The following is a 23880-nucleotide window of genomic DNA, read 5'->3' as shown; positions in this document are numbered from 1 at the left end:
ATGAGAAGGCTACTATTGAGCAGATGGCAGCAGTGAAGGCAGAATTTGAGAAGTTTGGGAAGATAATTAATCACTTGAGAGCATAATTGCAACAGCTTCTAATCCATTAGGCAACTTAACTTCCACTGCTTTTTCACATTCAGGTGTGCTACTACCAACCATGCAACTACCTTAGGTAATTGTAGAATCCCCTTGGATTATAGAATTAGGAGCTTTTGATCACATGACTAGTATTTCTACTTCGTTTAATTCCTATAACTTGTTTTCTGGTCATTATAAAATAGCCCTAGCCAATGGCTCTCTTGCTCCTACTTCTAGCAAGGGGAACGTCAAGACCATAGATTCCCTCACCTTCACTTTTGTCCTTCATGTGCCTAAACTCCACACCAACCTTTTGTTTGTAAATAGCTTGACCAAAAGGCCCACAAATGTATATTTCTTGGATATGCCTCAACAAAGGATTACTATTGCTTTGATCTAGCCAGTAGAACCTGTTTTGTCTCCATGGATGCCACTTTTTCTAAGCATTTTCCCTTTTATGGTCCTCCTAAGGGGGAGAGTTCATCTGAGTTATTTGATCTTCCTCTTCCTATTCCTATCGAGCCTAATGGTGATTCCTCTTGTCCTAGTTCCTTTGTTTCAATTACTCCACCACTACCTCCACATCCTCCTTCATTTGTGATTCCTCTTGTCCTTTAGAGGTGGTACCAGCGGCGAAGGTTCAAGATGAGTAGGTTGTTTCCACTTCTGCAGTTGAGCCTCCTACATTTCTGGTTGTTGAAGAGACAGCAGGTTTTGAGACCATACCTTTGCAGCCCCCCTTCCCTGTTCCAGGGCCATAAGAAAGGGTAAGAGGAAGTGCACTACACATTATATCTCAAAGCACTTCTCTTATGGATTTCTCTCCCCATCATATTATTCCATCTTAGCCTTTGTTTCTTCCTAGCCTATCCCTAAGTCTGTAATAGAAGCACTATTAAAACTAGAATGGAGGGATGGTTTGAGAATTGAGACAAAGACATTGCATACGAATGATACTTGGGATGTGGTTGATTTACTTGAGGGGAAGGATCTTGTTGGGTGCAACTGGGTTTACACCCATAAAAATCATGCAGATAGCTCTATTGAAAGGTTTAAGGCTTGTTCGGTTGCTAAGGAGTATACACAGATGTAATGGGAAAGACTACTTGGAGACATTTGCCCCCATTGCTAACATGACTTCTGTGAGAATCTTGTTATCTTTAGTAGTTAGTTCTGATTGACCACAATCAGTTTGATGTAAAGAATTCCTTTTTGAATATGAAGAAGTGTATATGTCTCTTCCTCCTGGGATGTATGGGAAAGAAATGTAAGGTAAGGTATGTAAACTAAAAAAAATCACCCTATGGCCTTTAGCAATCGTGGAGGGCTTGGTTCGATAGGTTTTTTTTTTTTTTTGATCAATAACACAATTCATTAATTATCACAATAAATTACAGAGAGGAAGACAAACTTTCTTATCTTCCAGCTACATCAAGAGCCCCAAGAGAGGAAACAAGAGAGAAAGAAAGAACAGAAAAGGAAGAAAGTTAAATTACATCTTTGCCAAGAATATGACATCCCTGTCCACCCCTTGTTTAGCTAGCCCATCAGCAAAAGAATTAGCTGATCTTTTTACCCAACTAATTTTAACTTCCATTTCTCGAACCAGCCATCTGAATTTTCTCTTCAAATTACTATAACTCCATAAACTGCTATCTTCTTTGTTCAGCCACCCAACCACCACCTCCGAGTCCCCTTCATTATGAGTTTTTTGATTTTCATCTCCCTAGCTTTCTGGACACCTTCCAAAACTGTGTGGATCTCAGCTCTGAGAGAGTCACCCACTCCAATTGGGCCTGAAAACATAACAGAAACAACCCCATTCTTATCCCTGAAGACACCCCCAATCCCTGATTGTCTGGGGTTCCCTTTGCTACTTCCATCAAAGTTTAGTTTCACGAAACCCATAGGTGGGGGAGTCCAAAACACACTCATCCCTGCTTTAATCTGGGTATAGCTAGCAATCTCACCCCACTTCCTCAGCAAGTCATCTACTGTATATTCTGTGAACAGCTCCAAGGACTTCATCCACTGAATAACCCTTATGTGGATCAGGGCCCTCAACTCTTCATCACCTCTCTCTACATCAGAGAAGATTCTAGAATTTCTTTCTTCCCACAAAGACCAACATACTGCTGCCCTCAGTCCTCTCCACATTGTCCTTCCCCTTTTTGTATGCCACTTGAAAAAAGGAGCAAAAAGGCCTTGCAAATTTGATGGAGGAATCCAAGTACACCCAAAAAGAGATAAATCCCACTCCCAAATAGACTTTGCAAATTGGCAAGACACTGGAAGATGAAAACCGGTCTCCCCATCATCTTTACAAAAAACACACCAATGAGGGTATTGGGTCTCTTCTTTTGGAGCAAATCACCAGTGTTGAATCTTTCTAGAAAGGCTTCCCAGCAAAAACTACCAACCATAGGAGGAATTGGTCTACACCAAACCTCATTAACAGGGAAAGGGGGGTTATAGGATTGGAAGGCTAGCATAGCACTTTAAAGAAAGAGGCATGGGAGAAAAAAACAGTAGGGGTGGGGGTCCAAGAAAACATTATCAAGAAGAAAGAGGAGACTCGAAATATTGTCTAGGTCGGAGTCTCTCACAGCCCTTCTTAGACCCAAATTCCAACCAAACCCAGAAATGGAAGAGGAAGGGGTCAAGAAGGAGGAAACTAGCTCATTTTTAAAATTAGCAGGTGCATACAAGGAAGGAAACTGGTCCTTAAGAGGTGCATTCCTCACCCAAGTTTGTTCCCAAAATTTTATGGAGTTACTTGAGTTCAAATCATACCTGATACAAGGGGAGAAAACTGGTAATAAGTAATGAATGGCTTTCCAAGGTGTGGCGCTTGTGGTCCTAGCCAGAATTCCAACATCCCATCCATTTAGCTCCAACCTATCCACTATTTTGGCCCATAATTTCTCCTTCTCTAGTGGGAATCTCCACAACCATTTCCCCAGGAGTGCCAAATTCCTTTCTTTAATGTTCCCAAGCCCTAAACCACCATTGTTTTTACTCCTGGTCACCACCTTCCAGCTCACCCTATGGTCCCTCTTCTCTCCCGGCTCCCTAAGGAAGTCTCTCATCATCTTTTCCAGCCTGTTAGCAACCTTTACTGGGATTTTGAACACTGAAAGGAAATAGATGGGTAAACTCTCCTCAAGAAGTCCCAATCTACCAAATCATAATCCTTTTCCAAGTCCAGCTTACATACCACTCCCTTCTTCCCATCCTTTTTGAAAAACTCAACACTCTCATTAGCAATTATGATTTGGTCGGTAATTTGTCTTCCACTCACAAAGCCTGTTTGATTTGGGGTAATGATATCTGGCAATACTTCCTTCATCTCAAAAACAACACCTTAGCCAGAATCTTATACAAACTATTTACTAAACTGATTGGTCTAAAGTCCTTCGGGTGGGGTGCATCTTTCTTTTTCAGAACCACAACTAAAAAGGTGGAATTCACACCCAGGTTAACCACTCCTCTCCTGTGAAATTCCTCAAACACCAACAATATATCATCTTTCAAAGTATCACAACAATCTTGATAAAAGGCCACTACAAACCCATCTGGACCTGAAGCTTTTGTTCTATCCATAGAGAAAACAGCCTCCTTAATTTCTTTCAAATCAACCCCCACATTTGGCCAATCCAAACCTTCCATCTACACCCCCCTACTCACAAACCTCCTTAAGATAGATTTAAAATGTCCTACAAAGGCCCTTGCAATCTCATCTTGTTGTGTCAACTCAACTCCATCCACCTCCAGTTTGGAAATAAAATTCCTCCTCCTTCCATTACCCAAAGAATGAAAGAACCTGGTATTCCTATCCCCCTCTTGCAGCCATCTACATCTAGATTTTTGCCTCCAACTTATTTCCTCATGTAGGCAGTCCTCTAACTGTCTTCTCAGATTTCTTCTATGCTCCTTATCTGCCTCTCCAAACTCTCCCCTCTCTTCCTTCACATCTAAGCTCTTGTTCTAAAGGTTGCTAGGAAAGTTGTTGTACCTATGCATGATGTGCCTTGACATTTCTTATGTTGTTAATGTCATTAGCCAATTTATGCATGCCCCTAGAGATATAGATATGGTTGTGGTAGAGAGAGTTTTGTGTTATTTGAAGGGTACACCAAGAAAATGTATCCTTTTTGCAAAGCATGGTCACAGAAAATTGGAAACATGTACAAATGTAGACTGGGCAGGATGTATTGATAATAGGTCTACATTGTACTATGGTTGCTGGAAATCTGGTTTTTTGAAGGAGCAAGAAACTATCACTGGTGACTAGGTCTTTAGATGAGGCAGAATATAGAGCCATGGCACAAAGTGTATCTGAGCTATTGTGGTTACAATCTCTAATGGAGGAAATGGGTGTTGAATATGACAAGCTCCTAATGCTGAATTGTGAGAATTAGGCAGCCATTAACATAGCACATAATCCTATCCAACATGACAAATCAAAGCATATTGAGGTGCACAAACACTTCATTAGAGAGAGGGTGGCATCTAGGGAAGCTTGCCTACCCTTCATTGCATCTGAAGAACAACTAGCTGATGTACTTATCAAGGGAATTCCTAAAGCTAAATTGCAACAGTATGTAAGCAAGATAGGCATGATTGACATCAATGGTCAGCTTGAAGGGGAGTGTAGAAATATTAGGGCGGATGGGCCTTAGTTTAGTTCAGTTTTATGTTTACTATTTTTTTGTGTTAATGGGCCTTTAGTCTCATGGGCTTATTAGCCTTTTTCTTTAATTTTATAAGCAGCCACCCCATGCAAGGGTATTTATGTAATTTTTTGAAGATAAATAAAAAAGAAAATTTCTCAACAAAACAGATTAAAGATACAACAGGGTGATAAGGAATCACCCAAAAAAGGAAAGACCAAGACTTTCAACTTAACCCCTTAGGCCTTAGAAAATCAACCCTGAAAACACCATTAGCATCCTGAGATTCCCCACCCCCAATACAAAAATGCTTAACCCGAATAACACAAAAAACCTCCTTACACATAATGCCGAAATAAGCAAGCATAAGTAAGCAATCCCACCTAACCTTTCCCATCCCCTACCTTAAAACAATGACAACCACACTGAGCCTTTCTAATTCAAATATCACATTCTTTTCGAAAAAGTGAACTGCACCCAAGTCTTCTCTCTTAGAATTCCCCTCTTCCATGTTTTCGCCAATCTTCAAACTCTCATTCACTTCAACCAGCAAAGAAACAGAACCAGACACATTAATGCCTGAGATGAATGTCTCCTCCTCCTTCAACGGCTCTCTAGACTTTTCTTCAACCTCCTAAAAGATTACCCAGCAAAACCCTTCCCCCCACCCCTCCCCCCAGAAAAAATAAACCCAATGTTTTACTAACCTCTACCTCTTTGTTCAACACCCTTTCCATATCCACCACCCTCTCAATTTTGTGAGTCTCATCAATAATTACCTCCCCCTCTAAAGCCAAAGCTACACCACCCTCATCGTCAACATCCTCATCTTCTTGCAAAGGTCTAGTTCTATTTTTTTGTTTCCTGCTGTAAACTCTTGACGTGGAATTTTCTCCCTTTCCATCCTTTTCAACATTCATCTCCACTGTTTCACTAACTTTCTTGAGCTCAGCATCCTCCAACTCAGTCCCTGTTTGAATGCTGTCTCCCTCTCCCCCTCCTCCAGATTACTCCAACTCAGTTTTAGCTCTTTTTCTGCCTTAAAAAATTTGTGACTGATATGACAGTTGCTTTAGAATGCATACTGGAAACTTGTTTTTGGAGGGTTATTCAAATAGAAGTGATCTTTCTGGAAAATCTCTTGCCAAACCAAGTTCCGGGGTGCTCCCCTCCCAGCTCTCAACCCTCAGGACACTGTTCCATGCTTGCCTCCCAACCCAACTTCAAGCTTTAGAGTTTGTACTGGAAACTTGTTCAAGGAATAGATGGAGAAAATGAGAAACCTCAGGAAAATAAGAAACCTTGGAGAAAGTAAATGGCAGAAGGAGATTACAATAGAGAAGAAAAAAATGTTGATCGAGGAAGTTGGTGGATGCTCAAAGTTGAAGGTTAGAGAAAACAAAAGGTCGATGGTTATACATTGTGGAAGTAGGAAGATGCATGATGTTGAGCTCTACAGCTCCAATTCGCTTTTGGGGTGATGTAGTTCTTATAGCAGTTTTCTTGATTAACCGGGTGCCTTCTTCATGTTCTTGGATATAGCACTCTGTTCAGCCTTCTTTTTCTGAGGGGGAGACATTACATATTCCTCTAAGGGTGTTTGGATGTGTATGCTTTGTCCATGTTCTTGGTCCTAATCGCTCAAAGCTGGATCCTAAGGCGAAGAAGTGTGTCTTACTTGGGTATGCAAGAAATCAGAAGGGGTACTGTTGTTATGATCCAATCTCCGGGAGTCGGTATGTTACAATGGATGTCACCTTTTATGAGTCCACACCTTTATTCTCGAGGAGTTCTTCTCAAGGGGAGTGTTTTGGAGGAAGTGAGCAATCTATACCACTTTCAGTTCCAGCTCCTTTACCTACTCTAGTGTCTAACCTACCTGTATCACCCACTTTGCCACCTCCATTGGGTCTTGTCTCTCAGTGTTTTACACGACATCACCTACGACAGCACGGGGATGTTGATTGTACAACAGGGGAACCCACGTCATCCCTATCGGCTCATCAGAGATTCCAAGTTCGACTGACATAGACCCAGGTATGCCTCTTGTTTCCCCTTATGGTTTAGTTCTTATTAATACTACTACACCTGCTAACACCGTTGCATATGACCTAGATCCCCCTATTGCCCTCAGAAAAGGAAAGAGGAAGTGCACTGCTCATTGCATCTCACACTATCTTTCCTACAATGGATTATCCCCTTCCTATCGAGCCCTCATTTCCTCCCTTGACTCTGTCTCTATACCCAGGAGTGCTAGTGAGGCTCTCTCCAAACCTAAGTAGAAGACAGCAATGCAAAAGGAAATGAAAGCATTGATTAAAATTCAGACATGGGAGATTGTGGATTTGCCTGATGGCAAGGAGACAGTTGGATGTAGATGGGTTTGTATAGTGAAGTACAAGGCTGATGGGAGTATAGAAAGATCAAGGCGAGGCTAGTTGCAAAAGGGTGTACTCAAACTTATGGCATAGATTACTTGGAAACTTTTTGCACCAATGGCAAAGATAAGTTCAGTCTGGATTCTTCTATTACTAGTGGCTATATACTCTTGGCCACTCTTCCAACTTGATGTGAAGAATGCCTTTCTCAATGGGGACTTGCAAGAGGTGTATATGGACCTTTCGACTGGCTTCTACAATAATGTGGAAAAAAGAAAGGTATGAAGGTTGAAAAAAGTCTCTATATGGTTTAAAACAATCACCCAGAGCTTGGTTTGACAGGTTTAGAAATGCATTGGTTGAATTTAGCCATACTCAAACTCAATTTGATCATACTCTTTTTTGTGAAGAGGAGGGGGTCACTGGTGTTAGTTTTGATAGTGTATGTGGATGACATTGTAATCACAAGAAATGATCTGAGTGGAATTGATACCCTGAAGAAGAATCTGCACAAAGAATTTGAGATTAAAGATCTTGGGGAGCTGGAGTACTTTCTGGGCATTGAAGTGGCAAGGTCCAAGCATGGGATCTTCATTTCACAAAAGAAGTATGTTATAAGTCTACTATAGGAGACGGGAAAACTTGGGGCAAAGGCAACTAATACACCTATTGATCAAAACCATAGGATAAATGCTTCAGAGGGTGAACTAGTGAAGGATGTTGGAAGACATCATAGGTTAGTGGAGCGGTTGCTATACTTATGTATGGCACTACCAAACATATTTTATGCAGTGAGTGTGGTGAGTTAATACATGCATGCCCCACGAGTTCAGCATTGGGAAGCTATTGATAGGATACTTTCCTATTTGAAGGGACACCCAAGTAGAGGCATATTGTTTGTTGACCAAGGACAGTTGAAGTTAGAGGCTTACATAGATGCTGATTGGGCAGACAGTTGTGGAGATCTACATCAGGAGTTTATACTCTTGTTGGAGGTAATTTAGTTTCATGGAAGAGTAAGAAACAGACAGTTGTGGCAAGGTCAAGTGCAAAAGCTGGATACAAAGCCATGGCACATGGTGTTTCAAAGCTCATTTGGATCCGTTCCTTGTTAGGGGAGATTGGAGTTTAGGCCAAAGAACCTATGACGCTATATTGTGACAATCAAGCAACAATTAACATTGCCTACAACCTAGTCCAGCATGATAGGATGAAGCATATAGAAGTAGATAGACACTTTATAAGGGACAAGGTGACATTCAGAGAATTTTTCTTGCCTTATGTTGCATTTGACTTGCAACTTGCTGATGTTCTTACAAACGGAGTTGCGAAAAACAAGTTGGGAATGTGTGACATTTATTCCCAACTTGAGGGGGAGTATTGAGTTTTGGGCTGATATAACTTGTTTTTATTTACATAGCATAGTTAGGGAGTTATTGGGCCTTAGGCCCATTAGTTTATATTTTTAAGTGAAGAGTGTTTTTTAAGTTCTCACAAGTAGCAACTTACGAAGGGCATACTTGTCTTTATCCTCTTTTATTTATGAGTATATAATCTAATGAAAGGGGTGATCAAACCCAATTTTGAGCTTCTCCCGTTCTCTTCTATCTCTCTTCTCTCTCTTTCTCAGTTGAAACCTTTTTCTTCCCTTTCTTTTCTTCTTTCTTTTTCAGTTTTTATATCAAAGAGACCATTAATTCTAGTTGGAAAATTCCACCTGCACCCAAATAAAGAAACCAACCATTCCCAAAAGTTTGCAATAAATGAACAAAATATAAATAAGTGGTAGCAACTCTCACCATTGGATGTGCAAAGAACACACCAGTTTGGGGATAAGCAAAGAGATGGTCTTCTTTTTCGCAGAATATCCAAAGTGTTATCCTTCCCAAGACACAATTCACAACAAAAGGCACCTATATTTGGGGGCACTGGTTTACACCAAACTTCATTAGTGTGAAAAACTTGGGGGGGGGGGGGGGGGTGGGGGGGAGGGTCACAAGCACAAAGGTTGGAAGAAGGAAGCACAAGAAAAGACACCCTTGGGAATGATGAGCTTACACTTGACTATCAGTTTTAGAAGGGTCCAAACAAATATTATCAAGAATCTGTAGCAAATTAACCACATCCTTAGATACACCATCCCTCAACCCTCTATGAAAACCAAAGTTCCAATTATGACACAAAGGAAGTAAAGGAGGGGCAATGAAGCTAGACACCGAAATATAAGCAAAGAGATGGAAAAAGGCCCTTGAGAGCACAGTATCCAAGCCAAACAGAATCCCCGAAACACACATCATACCTTACGAAGTTGTGGAAAAAAGGGAGAATACCATGAATTGCCTTCCATGGTGACACCAACATGGTCCTGTGAGATACACCTGCATCCTGGCCATTTTCCATTTGTCCATGAATGCTAGCAATTACCTCATGCCATAACCTCTCCCGCTCTAAACAGCCACCTCCACAACCATTTTCCCAGAAGTGCCAGATTTTTCTTAACCACATTTCCAATGGCCAGTCCCCCCCCCCTCTTTTCTTCTGCGCACGGCCTCCCAATTAATCAAATGATCTTTCTTTCCTTTTCCCAGTTCCCAAAGGAAGTTCCTCATAGTTCTCTATCTTCCAAGCCTCCCTCTGTGGTATTCTGAAGATTGAGAGATACTAGAGAGGTAAGTTTGTTAGAATTGATTTTATTAGGGTAATCCTACTCCCTCCCCCCCCCCCCCAATGATATGTAATTTCTCTTCCACCCCCACTAGTCTTCTTGCACACCTCTCTAAGATTGGGCACCAAAAGCTACTTTCTTTGGGATTTGCACCTGAAGGAAGACTTAAGTAAAGCATAGGCCCACTAGTGGTAGAACACTTCAAATAGGCTGCTATAGATGAAAGAACTCCTTCCTCCAAGTTAATTACTGCAATACAACTCTTCTCCAAATTGATTTTTAAATTTGAAACCCTTTCTAACATTGATCATACCTTTCAGATTATTCACCTTTCTCAATTCATTTCCTTCATAGAAGAGATCTGGTAAACTGAATGTATAAAGAGATCTGGTAAATTGGGAGACTAACACTATATTACCCTTCAAATAGGGGCAGAAAACAACACTACTGCATTACCCTTCATACCTCTAAAACACCACCAATACCCAATTTCCATTGGCTGCCAAAACAACAACCATCAAAGTTTAATTTAATCATGGCTGGAGTGGAGAAAAATCTGATTGTAGCCATTCTTGACAAAGATGAATATGCTACATTCCCATTCTGAATGATATCACCAGAAGAAAAATGCTTCTGAATGATATCATCAGTAGGGAAGCAGGATTTCAGTGCAGCAATTTGAATATCTACTCAATTGGGTCAAGACATCAGCAAAAGCAGGATTTCTTGCAAGAGAAGGTGTGGATCAGATTGATATGTATTCAGGACCCATCAAGAATCAGTTAATGAAAAAAAAAACAGTACCACTGAAATTAAAACATTTCAAAGGAAAAAGTTGCCCACATTTATCAATGAATTATGCATTATTTCTCTATTAATTGGGGTACTTTAGCTTATCTACCTTAATGTGGATGCCATGAACAATGTTTAATGATAACAGTTTGCATTGCATATAACCAAGGTTCAAAGTTTCAATACACCCCAATGCGCCGGAGGGGGTGTATTAGGTGTTTCAATCACACTATTACTTTTTTTTTTCAAAAAATGCTTGGGGTGTTGTCTAAGGCCTGTCTGCCTTATGAAATGTGTGAAAACCCCAAAAAACCCATATTTAGCATATTGGTGACCAACCAATACGATACGTATTGGCCGATACGTTGCAAAATTTTGATCCTTACATATAGCAAAAGATAAGGTAAGTCAATGAAGCAGATAAAATGCATTCTACTAATCTTCTTCCATCTGCCAAACGATAAATACTAATTACTAGTTCACATAGACTGAAAACCTGCAACACCTGTAAGAATTTCAATCATATTATTCAAGTCTAGTATTTATTTAGTGAGCACCCATTAGGTATAATATATATATATATATATAGAAATTCACCTGTCCAGGGATAGATGGACGCTGGGCCCGGCTGCCAGTAGCAATCAGGATATGCTTTGCAGAATAGCACAGTTTAGTACCATCTATCTGTGTCACCTCAACTTCATGGGGGCCAATTATCCTCCCCTCGCCTTCAAACAATTTAACCCCAGTATTCGACAATAATCGTTTGTATATTCCATTTAATCTAACTATTTCTTGTGTCTGCAATGTCAACCAAAAATAGAAAATAAAATATATTCCTTCCAATGGTACAAATGAAAAATAAGAGAGAATACAGAAACGGGGAGGAAGAAATAGCATCAAGAGAAGAACACACGACTGGCATAAAGTTATGTTTATAAAAAACAATTAAATGGATAATTTCATCTCCAATTACAATAATAAACAGATCAAATCTCCTATCAGTGGATCACTTATTCTGATGTCCCTTTTGTTGGCACAAAAACAACCAATTAAACAGAATTGCAAGAAAAGGATTTTAGTGTGTTTTTATTTGGGAACTCAAGTTGGAGTCAAAAACCTCCATGTAAAAGATACCTGTTGAATATTACACTATGATGGGAAGCATCTATTAACAGCTAGAACCTTGAAAGGGAAAAAAAAACAAATACTTTCTTAATACAAGTCTCATAAAAGCTTGAGCTTACCTTCAAGATTTCACAGTTAAAAGAATAGAAAGCTAAAAACAAATCATAAAAAAAAAAAGAAAAAGTTTAGAAATGAAGAATCTGGTCATTTCGTTGTATACATTTGCCAGTTCTTTTCTTTTTTTTTTTTTTTTGAAAAATGGTAAATATATAAAAGGATATGAACATATACCTCCTTTTCTTAATGAAGTTTTATTTGATTCTTCAAAAAAAATGTAGGCTTACGCATCTTAGAAAAGACAAAAAGAAGGTATATCAAACAGTGCCCAAAGCTAGAGACCAAAAAACCATCTGCACCCAATGATCCCTGAAATTCTTGGAAGTGAGGCCTCTGAATTCCTTTAAAACACAAGTCCAATGTATTGAGTGTCTCTCTGCTTTACGATGATGTTCTCCCTGTATTTGATTTTCCTATAAAAATAATCAACAGAATAAAAGCACACACCCCAATGATTCATTTTGCGTTTTGCCTTGAAATTCTCCTCTTCTCTCATTTGTTTTCTCCTCTTTTCTCACTTAAATCTATAAACATTTTTCGTATACATTGATTAGATTATACTGGTTGGTATCAGAGCAGGATTTTATTTTCTCTTTGAATGAAGTCCAAACACATCTAGGATCAGCGAAGTGTATGAAAAATTAAGTTGTTTAGTCAATAGCTCATAAACTGCCTATTTTTTGGAGAACTTTTGGAGAGTCTTGAAGCTGCTTATATGCTAGAAATTCAATCTGTAGAATTGTGCCCAAAAAATCAACAGATATATCAAAGATCATGTTGGTTGACCCCTTATTTCACCAACTCTGTATGGCACCGGACAATGGGTTTGAGTCAGGTGGATCATCTGAACCAGGGGGTCAATCACGTGACTCTTTAAGCAGTCATGTGGCAGGGGACGAACATTTAAAAGTTGACCCAATTGAAACAAATGGGCCGGTCAACAGAATTAGTGGGCTTCATACTTTAAAAGAGGCTGGCCCAGTTTTTAACAAGACACACACTTTAAAAAGCACATGACCAGCCTTCTGGGGCGATGATGGACGTGGTGATGGATGCGAAGTTTGGTCCATCATCGTCCCCTTTGAACACCCCTCGACTCTGCTACAGGAAACAACAGACTGGCAGAGACTTCGTCTTGGTTTTGGGTCCCAAGCAAAGGAAAACAAGTCGTTTCCCCAGAACGGCACAATCCAAAATACTAGAAGTCTCCTTCGCATGATCAATTGAAGTCTTTTGAGGTTTCAAAAGCGGTGGTTTGCAGTAAAACTGAATTCATTGAAGAGGAGTTCTCGTCAGAGGAAGAGAACTGGTCAAACTCCGACACTGAGGATACAGTTAGTCTTGGAAGCATGGATCAGCATATGTTGATGGCCTTTCTTGACAATGAAAGTTTCAGCACTGAACAATTGTTTCTAGAAGATAAAAGCTCGAGCTTGATAGAAGGTACTAGATAAAGCCCTCTTAGTACCCGGTTTCACCCAAGGAAGCGACAAATTTGGAAGGCTTTACGAAGGAGAGTCAGGGTTCACCTAAACCAAAAAATAATCCCAATTCAGCAGAGCAGCACAAGCCGGTTAGCAGTGTAGTGGAACAGAACTCTCCTATGCCATTGAATGCAGATCAATCATTTGGGGAACAACTTGGAGAGGTCACTTCAGCTGCTATGGCTAACATAGCTTCAGTTGAACCAAACTTGATCCCACAGTTGCACCTTAGAGAAGGATCCATCCTTGAACCGCTTCCCCATTATGGTCTAGTCAAACACAAGTAGAGAAGGCGACCGACAAGTCTTTGATACACAACTTTATCAGGAAGGACATCTCCATCATCAACTCCCAACTTATGATTGGGATCAATTGGAGTTTCAGCTGGTTTACAATTCAATTTCCCTACTTCCTGAAGCAAATCAATGACATATTTCCTCTGAGAAATATAAATGCCCCTCTTTGACCTTGCGACCTCAATCCCTAGGAAATACCGAAGATTTCCAAGATCTTTAATTTCAAATTCAGTAGCAAGAAAAGACTTTAGTTCAGCAATTCTAGAGATATCATCCCCTGTAATAACAATGTCACCAACATATACTATCAACATAGTCACTTTTCCATTTGCTCTCCTGATAAACGAGGTATGGTCAGCTTGAGATTGAGAAAAGCCAATTTTTAAGATAGCTTTTCTGAATCTGTCAAACCAAGCTCTAGGGAACTATTTAAGGCCATAAAAGGATTTCTTCAAACGACAAACCTTTCCTTCACTCCCAGGGATGTTCACTCCAGGAGGAAGTTCCATGTAAACTTCTTCCAAAAGGTCGCCATTAAGGAATGCATTCTTCACATCCATTTGACACAAGGATCAAGAATAATGGGCAGCAAGAGATATGATAACTCGAATTGAGTTCATCTTGGCTACTGGAGCAAAGGTTTCCTGATAATCAATGTCGTAAGATTGAGTGTAGCCTTTTGCCACAAGTCAAGCTTTATACCTTTCAACTGAGCCATCAGCTTTATGCTTCACTGTGTAAACCCACTTGCAGCCAACAGGAACTTTGCCCACGGGAAGAGAAACAATTTCCCATGTCTGATTTTTCTCAAGCGCCTCCATTTCCTAGTTCATAGCATCCTTCCAATGAGGGAACTACACTGCCTCAGTAACATTGTGAGGGATAAAAACAGAAACAATGGAAGAGATATATGCACAACAAAAGGGAGATAAGGTGTTATAAGAGACATAATTTGAGATAGGATATTTAGCACATCCTTTTTGCTTTACGAATCGCAATAGGAAGGATAAGGTCAGAAACCATACTAGGAGGCTCAGTAACAGGTTCACCGCAAGTATCAGAAACAAGAAGAGGTTCAGAATCCAGATTACCCGAGTCCGGGAAGTCAGGTTGTAATGGACATTCAATCTATGGAGTTATCATCTTTTTTCGTCTAACGAACCACTGGTGCCAAGACCGAGGAAGAGGAGGCAGAGGAGGAGGCACAAGAAGAGTATTACTACTGCCACAAGGAGGAAGAGGAGAAGGAGAAGGAGAATGATCGATTATACCAGTTACAACTAGAGTAGGAATCGGCATACAAAAAGGACTTTGATCTTCACTAGCATTCTCCCCCTAAAGAGAAGGATGAGAAAAGGAAAAGAAGGGAGTAGACCCAAAGAATGTAACATCTTTGGACACAAACTTTTTTCCAAAGTGAGGGTCATAACAACGGTACCCTTTTTGGACTGAAGAATATCCCAAGAAGACATACTTAATAGACTTCGGATCAAATTTCAACCAGGAGGGACTCATGTCGTGGACGAAACAAACGCACCCAAAGACCTTAGGAGGAAGATGGAAGGTATCCTCATCGGGAAAAATGAGCTAATGAGGAGACTGGAGATGAAGGGTCCGCGAAGGAAGTCTGTTAATAAGATATATAGTTGTTTGTACAGCATCCCCCCAAAACCGAGTTGGGACATGCGTCTGGAATAACAATCCCTTTGCAACTTCAACCACATGTTTGTTTTTCCTCTCTGATACTCCATTTTGTTAGGGGGTATGAGGACATGAACTTTGGTGAATTGCTCCTCTCTCTTCAAGGAAAGTTTGTAAGTGCTTCTCAAAGTATTCTTTGGCATTATCAGATTTAATAATCTTATTCTTCTTTTCAAATTGTGTCTCCACCATATTAGAAAAGCCATTTATAATTGAAGGAACTTCATCTCGGCTCTTCATCAAATACAGCCAGGTATATCGTGAGTAGTCATCAACAAAGAGAATAAAATATTTATAACCACCCATACATGGATAGAATAAGGTCCCCAAACATCAGTATGTATTAAATGGAAAGCAACATTACTTCTCTTGTTACTTGCAAAATATGTGGTTCTACATTGCTTTGATAGTTGACAGATTTCACATTGTAGACCAGAACTAGACAAGGACTCAAACAGACTAAGAAACAAAAACTTCAATGAACCAAAAGGCACATGCCCAAGACGGTGATGCCACAATTTCAATTGACTTAGTTTTTCATCATGATAGGACTCAGATTGAGACATTAACCCAAACTTTGGAGACTGATCAAGAAGATAAACTCCATCGACTTCATGTCCACTGCCAATCATCTTCCCCGTATTCAGATCCTGGAAGACACAATAAGATGGAAAGAATGTTACAAAACAATTATGAGACTTTGTAAGAGAGCTAACAGATGAGAGATTTCTATGTAGTTGTGGGACATGGAGAACTGATTTTAGAGAAATGTTGTTGGTAAGTTTAACTTCACCCAAACCCAAGATTGGGGTCTGAGATCCATCGGCAACAATAATCTTACCTTTCCCTGAAAAACTTTTATACGTGGCAAAGTAGGAAGGTGTACCAGTCATATGATCACTGGCTCCTGTGTCAATTATCCAAGAGCCAGAGGATGAAGCATGACACGCAAGTGCAGTACCTGATTTTGCAAAGGCATTGGAAGGTGTATGTAAATCAGCAGATGTAGGCAACCCACTCTTTTCAAGATGTAGCAAGATGCCCCTCAATTTTTCCATTACATCAAAGGTGTCATGAGTAGATGCCTGAGCAGAAGAACTTCCCTCAAGCATGTGAGTCTGAGAATCATGACTAGTTGTAGCAACATGAGCATTTACCTTCTTTTCGGTTTTAAACTTCTCAGGCTTTAGGTGGGGGTTTAGTTTCCAACACCTATCCTTGGTGTGCCTTGGATTCTTGCAAAATTCACAAACTGCATCTTCATGTTTACCAGAACTCTGTTTGGGTTTTGTAGACACAAGAGTTGTGTGCTCACTGACAGGAACTTGCATCATGGCAATCCTCCTACTCTCTTCATTTTGTACCAAAGAATATAACGTGGAGAGTGACGAAATATCAACACTAAGGATGTGTTGCCTGGTGAAATCATAATTGGCATTTAGTCCAGCAAGAAAATCAAAGACTCGATTTTTCTCAATGCACTTCCTGTATTGTTTAGCATCAATAGGATTCTTCCACTCCAAAGCTTCTAAATGGTCCATTTCTTCCCAAACTGATTGTAAGGAAGAGAAATACATGGCCACCGATTTCTCCCCCGGTCGCATATTACATGCTTCTCTCCGCAACTGATAGATTCTAGTTGTATTCTTTGCTTGAGAATAAGTTGAAGTTAACATATCCCAAATGTCCTTAGTTGTTGGAAGGAACATATAGTTGCGGGCAATATGAGGCTGCATAGAGCATACTAGCCATGACATAACCAGCAAATTATCCTGCTCCCATTTGGAATAATTTGGATCTTCAGGCTTCGGCTTAGCTTCCTTGTTGGTAATAAACCCGAGCTTACCTCTTCCTCCATTTGTGAGCTTAGCTAATTGAGACCATTCAAGAAAATTTGTTCCATCAAGTTTTACAGTAGTAATTTGCCCTCCAATACTGTCATTACTTCCCAGGAGGACAGGTAGGTACGCACACATCCTTGTGTGAATCCATTGATCACCACCCGTCTAAAAACACTTTTCTCACCAATACCACAATCTTCCAACACTAGATGAACACCCAAACACCTTTCCATGAAGGTTAAACACGGGCTACAACAATAAACAAAAGAAAAGAAGGTGCTGGCGGCAAAATAGGGGAAGAAAAGAATTCCCAAAAATAATTTTAGGGCTCCAAAAAATCTGAGACTACTTCCTGTAATCTCAAAAAATCACCACGCTTCAAACGCAAGTAGGTTTAATAGCAACCAGCCCACCATGCGAGCATGCAAACCCTAAACTCCAAATCTGTAATTTTCGCCAATTTCATCTAAAAAATCCAAGAAAAATGTAAAATAGCTTCAAGCCTCCATGAAATGTATATCAAAATTCCTCTAAAAATGAGGCGCATCAAGGGGTGTCAAAAACGCAAATGAAGGCCACCGACTGTATGGACTGCAGACGTCAGCAGGTTCGTCTGTTAGTCACGACCAGCGTCGGATGCTCTCCTTGATCTTCCGATGCTCTAATACCAAGTTAAAGTACTTGAGATTCGAGAAGAAGAGGAGGAGGAGGAGAAGAAGAAGAAGAAGAAGAAGAAGAAGAAGAAGAGAGGAAGAAGAGGAAACTGTTGAAGAAATCAGGGATGTTACTATTCACTCCAGAAGAGCTTTCTTAACCTTTTTAAGAAAATTACAAATGGGCCTTTGAATAGGCGCCCAAATAAAAAAAAAGAATGAAAGGACATAAATGCCCTTACATTCTCAACAAAAGGATCTCCTTAGAAGGGAAAGGTCGGATATTGTAATGTTACAAGAGACCAAGTTAGTTGAACTTGACAAAAGATGAACTAGAAGTGTTTGGAAATCTAAAGGAATTAGTTAGGTTTCAATGCCTTTTGGGGGGGCTTTAGGTATTGTCACCTTTAGGAGAGAGGATATTGTAGAGGTTGTGGAAGAATTAATAGGGAGTTTCTCAATATCCCTTAAGTTTAAAAGTGTGGAGGATGGTTTCAGTTGGGTACTAAACCAATGTGTATGGACCATGTGACTATAGAGAAAGAAATGAATTCTAGGGGGGGGGGGGGGAGGGGGGAGGGGGATTTTAATGTAATCCGCTTTACTAATGAATCAAACAACCCCCTTCAGACCATAACAACTAACATTAGGAAGTTCAATGAGTTCATCAACTATTGCAAGTTAAAGGAGCTTCCTTTGCTACAAGCTCACTTTACATGGTCTAATTACCAAGAAACCCCAACCTGCTCAAAGCTAGACAGATTTCTTTTTACTGAAAGTTGGGAAAGTCGTTGGATGGATTTGGTAACTAGAGCTTTACCTAGAGTTACTTCTGACCATTGTCCCATTGAGTTAGGACAAAAACCTTTTAGGCATGGTCCTCAACCCTTCAGATTTGAAAACATGTAGCTGACACACCCTGACTGTGTGAAGCCTGATGAAGATTGAGGAATGGTTGAGGGAAGATATAAGTGGGGTGAGATTCCACAAAAAACTTAGAAGTTTGAGATCAAAACTAAAAGAATGGAATAAAGACCATTTGGGGTGATTAGAGGAATCAAAATCATCTTTGCTAACCCAAATTGAGGAGTTAGATGGGAAGGAGTCTCAAAGAACCATGAACATGTAGGAGCGAGAATTGAGATGGAAGTTGAAGAGGGATCTAGAAGAGGTACTACAAGGGAAGAAATCTCTTGGAGGCAAAAATCTAGATGCAAATGGATTAAGGAAGGTGACAAAGCTTGAAGTGGATGGAATGACTTATGAGTCTCAAGAGGAGATAGCCAATTGTTTCGTTGCCAACTTCAAATCTATTATAAGGAGGCCTCTAGGTAATAGGGTGGAGTTGGAAGGTGTTACTTTGCCAACACTTTCTGAGGAAAATAAAGGATGGTTGGAAAGACACTTTGAGGAGGATGAAATTAGACATGCTATCTTTTCTATGGATAAATCTAAAGAAGCCCTGGGGCCGGATGGCTTTACTATGGCTTTCTTTCAAGATTGTTGGAATGTCATTAAAGAAGATTTTCTTGAAATCTTTAGAGAGGTTGAGGAAATCTCAATAATAAGCCAAGGAGTTAACGCTACTTTTCTAGCCCTGGTTCCAAAGAAGAAAGAGGTCATTCATCCAAAAGACTTTAGACCTATCAATTTGGTGACTAGCATTTACAAGATTTTGGCCAAGGTCTTGACATTGAGGATCGGGTAATCAAGGCTTTATTTGTAAATTGGATCTTGAAAAGACCTATGATCTAGTGGACTAGAGCTTCTTGTTAGAAGTGCTTAGGAAGTGTGGGTTTGGGAATATATGGTGTAAATAGATGAAGGGATGCCTTTCCTCCTATCATTTTTCTGTTCTAGTCAATGGGGTAGTTAATGATTTTTTCCTAGCCTACAATGGCCTAAGACAAGGTGATCCACTATCCCACTTCTTATTCACTTTGGTTGTTGATGCTTTTAGTAGACTTTTGTCAAATGCAGATAGGGTTGGGTTATTGAGAGGTTGGAGAATAGGTAGAGATAGAATTCCGGTAACCCACATTCATTTTGCAAACAACATTATCATTTTTTTATTGGAAACGGTAACTTCATTAATATAACTTAAGAATAACTTTCCAGATTTAAGTACAGCTGTCAACGCCTAAGTAGGTGTTGAGCCCCCAGTAATCTTTCTTACTAAACTGCCCAGAACATTCTCTCCCTCATAGTCCCTTGTTTAGCCAACGTGTCAACTAAACCATTAGCTGATCTCCTTGTCCATTTGAAGCATGCACCGATCTCCCTTGTTATGTTGAGGATTTCCCTTATGGGCTATCTATAAATCCAGGCTCCCAACTTACTAGATTGCAGCCACTCAATCAACAATTTAGAGTCTCCCTCTATCTCGATTTGGTGTAACCCCAATTGTTTTGCATATCTTACACCTTGAAGCAAGGCCATCACCTCCGCTCTCAATGAGTCCCCCACTCCTATCAGTCCTGAAAACAAATCCACAATTCTTTCATTTTCACTCTAAATACCCCCCTATACCTGAAGGGCCTGGGTTACCTCTTCAACTCCCATCAAAGTTCAATTTCACTCTTTGTTGTGTTGGTGGGGACCACAATTCCTGCACAATAGGTTTCATGGAAGTTGTAGAAGCCACCACTTCCCAATTCCTGTAAATGTCTTCAGCTGAGAAGTCTTTAAACAAATCCAAAGTTTTCAACCATTGAATAGTCATAATAATTATCCTTTCTACAATTGCTTCCTTGGATTTCTCCATCCCTTCAAAGATTCTATTGTTCCTTTCTACAAACCAAATGTGGCTGCTCTTGTGGCTCCCCACATTAATCTTCACGTCTCTTCAGTTTCCTGAAAAAGCTTGGATCAAAAAGGCTTGCCACATTTGGGGAGGTGTCCACCTACAACCAAAGATAGAAGAGAACCTTGAAGAGTTGTGATTTGGTGGAAGTTAGAAACTTGAAGAATATAATTATCCTCTTTGAGAATGCCTCTAATTTGAAAATGAATTTTGAAAAGAGTTGTGTGGTTGGGTTGAACTTGGATGAAGGGGTTTTGGAGTCTATCATTGCCTGCCTAGATTGCTCCTATTCCGAGTAGCCTTTCACCTATTTAGGACTTCACCTAGGTGCCAATCCGAAGGAAAGTCGGTTTTGGAACCCTGTGGTGGAAAAGTTTCAAAAAAGATTGGCTACTTGGAGGATGAACTACATTTCTTTAGGGGGTAGAGTGACCTTAATAAAAGCTACACTGACTAATCTGCCAATTTATTTTCTGCCAGTCTTTAGGATACCTAACAGGGAAGCAAAGAGGATTGAAAAATTGATGAAGGACTTCCTATGGGAGCTAGGAGAAGGAAAAAATGATCATTTGGTCAGCTAGGAAGTAGTGAGCCGAATCCAAAAAGAAGGGGGGCTAGGGCTTGGATAGATAGCTAGGAAGAACAAAGCTCTTCTAGGCAAGTGGCTTTGGAAGTTTCCCTTGGAAAGAGAGAGGTTATGGCATGAGGTGGTGGCTATTTCAGGCACCCTCCCTAATTTGCTCAAGTATGTAAGATATGACGTCTACTCTGGTAATTCTGTTCTTTTTTGGGAAGATATTTGGGTGGGCTCTCAACCTTTAAAAGATCACTTTCCCTCCCTTTACACTATCTCCCTCTTTAAAAAGGAGCAGGTTTCAAGATTTCTTTCTCCCCCAGTTCTCCCCTTGTCTTTGAACTGGAATTTTGTGTTTCGTAGAGGTTTAAGGGATGGGGAATATGCTTCTGTCTCTAAGCTCTTGCTTCTTTTGGACTTTATTTGTTTGGACCTCTCTAAACCCGATAGAAGAATTTGGACCCTAACTCCTAATGGCTCCTTTACTTGTGCTTCTTATCTTGAGTTGCTCTGTTCTGCCCCTCTCTCTTTGGAGTTTCCCCGTCAAAGAAATCTTCACAAGCCCCATTCCCCCTAAAGTAGTTGTTTTCTGTTGGGAAGCGTTTTACAGTAAGATCAATACTATGGATAACCTGCAAAAGAAGAGACCTTTCCTTTGTATATCCCCAAACTGGTGTATTTTGTGTAAAATGCATAGTGAGGATCACCACCACTTGTTGTTATCTTGTTCTTTTGCTGGTAATATTTGGAAATGGGTCTTTACGGTGTTTGGGTGCAGGTGGACCTTGCCCTCTGAAGCAAACCTGCTTTTTGATCCGTCTACTTTTGGGCAGGCAACTAAGAGGGAAACTAATGTGGAAGTGCATCACAGTAACCATTTTGTGGACTATCTGGGAGGAAAGGAATTTTAAAATATTCCAAGAAAAGGAAAGAAGCATTGACAAAGCAAAGGAGTGCATTATGACAAGAACAATTCATTGGCTAAAACCTCCAGATCTGTTCAAAGATTATTCTTTTGATGATCTTTGGAAAAGTTGGGCAAAGGTGTCTTCCACAGCCCCCAAAAGGAATAGACTACAAATAGAGTGGAAACCTCCTACAGATGGTGTGGTAAAGCTGAACTTTGATAGCAGCAGTCTAGGCAATCCAGGGCCTTCGGGCATAGGAGGGATCTTAAGAGATAAGGATAGAAACATCCTATCCCTATTCTTAGGACCAGTGGGAGTTGGAGATTAAACAAGGGCTGAGATACTGGCTGCGGTGCAAGGAATACATGCTGCAAACCAACTAGGAGTGGAAAATCTGATAGTTGAAGATTTTAAGGTGGTAGTGGGTTGGTTTTCGAGTCCAGAAACAGTTCTATGGGGCTATAGGGATCTTCTTAAGAAAGTTAATTGGCTCACAAGGAATAAGTCGGTCACCTATCAGTGGGTCAGCAGATCAGCAAATGCCATGGCAGATTCTTGGGCCAAACAAGGGGTCTCAAGGGTTGAGTTATTTTCTGCCACTCTGTGATTGTATTCTGTTAAGTTTTGTTTTATGCTCTCACCTCTAAGAAGAGGTAACATCTCATGCTTCCTCTTTGGGTGAATGTACACTCCCTTTCTTATTAATAAAATCATTATTCACTTATTACAAAAAAAATTAATTCTATACCTTCTAGGTCACTTATTATGATGCAACAGATAAAGCACTAATCAACCCAACAAATCAAAATCATTCTCTGGCTTTTGGAACAATTACCTGTTTCCTTGACACAAAATGATATCTCCCTATTTTTCCCATTTTAGTAACCTAAAAGAAAATTGTTGAATAGAAAAGGAGTGTTCCTTGAAGAGTTCAAACTTAAAAACAATTTTAAGTTAGTGTAGTAGCGTAAAAAGGAGCATATAATTTACCACTCACCATTCCAAAGTAGTGGTGTGTTGGTTGAAAAACCTGAAGAGGCTATGTGGCATTACAAGAATGAAATGAAGAAATTTAGTTGGTTGACAAGGAATAATGTTGGTCACTATACAGTGGGTGGGGAGATCAGAAAATACTTTGTCAGATGTGTTAGCCAAGCAAAGGGTAAATAGGGAAGAATTGTTTTGGGCTCAGTTGTGATTCTTGCTTTTCTTTCCTAGTTTACTTGTAAAATTCAAGGAGGGGCTGTAGCTCACACCTCCCTGGGATGTTGTATGAACTCACTCTAAATCTGCTTCTGAATTAATAAATTTATTATCATTCATCAAAAAAAAATTTACCACTAACCTTGTTATGAAGCAGTTTTTTCCAGTTGAAGTCAATATTTTTATTCAGTTCCCACCCGTAATTTCTTGCATCCTACAAAACGAAAAGACCATATATGACCTTCAAATTAGAAGCACTGATATGAACCAAAGAAAGTGAACCAATCATAATTCAGGCATACTTTAAATAAAAACATCTTAGGCAATGAAATGAGATAGACAATAAGTTCCACAAAGACTTTTCACTTTCAAGACATAAAGAAAGGTATCAAATACTAAAAGTCTATTGAATAGTAAAAATAAACAACATGAAGGGTAACAATGACAAAAGTTTGTTGAAAATAAATCTGAGGTTTCTCAAAAAGAAGAGTATGTAATTTGTGGAATTTGAGACTAAGGATTTTATGAATTTATGTTTAGAATTTATTTATAATGTTTATGATGTGTTGTAGGAGTAGATTTG

The 23880-nt window shown here is 39.9% G+C and overlaps 1 protein-coding gene across 4 annotated transcripts in view; it reads right to left on the bottom strand.

Moving 5' to 3' along the window:
* LOC148874807 (glutathione-disulfide reductase) overlaps positions 1–23880 on the bottom strand; it is a 92424-nt gene that overhangs the window by 54835 nt on the left and 13709 nt on the right. For all 4 annotated transcript variants that reach the window (XM_088963752.1, XM_088963755.1, XM_088963753.1 and 1 more), the window contains 2 exons: positions 23440–23511; positions 11187–11390 (listed from right to left, as the gene is read on the bottom strand). In XM_088963752.1, the coding sequence (XP_088819878.1) occupies positions 11187–11390; positions 23440–23511 (276 nt within the window). The remainder of the gene's footprint in view (positions 1–11186; positions 11391–23439; positions 23512–23880) is intronic.

This window comes from Nelumbo lutea, chromosome 1 (genome assembly GCF_056320005.1).
Source record: "Nelumbo lutea isolate HS-2025 chromosome 1, American lotus-T2T, whole genome shotgun sequence".
NCBI classification, from domain to species: domain Eukaryota; kingdom Viridiplantae; phylum Streptophyta; class Magnoliopsida; order Proteales; family Nelumbonaceae; genus Nelumbo; species Nelumbo lutea.
This window is presented reverse-complemented; position numbering and strand designations above follow the sequence as displayed.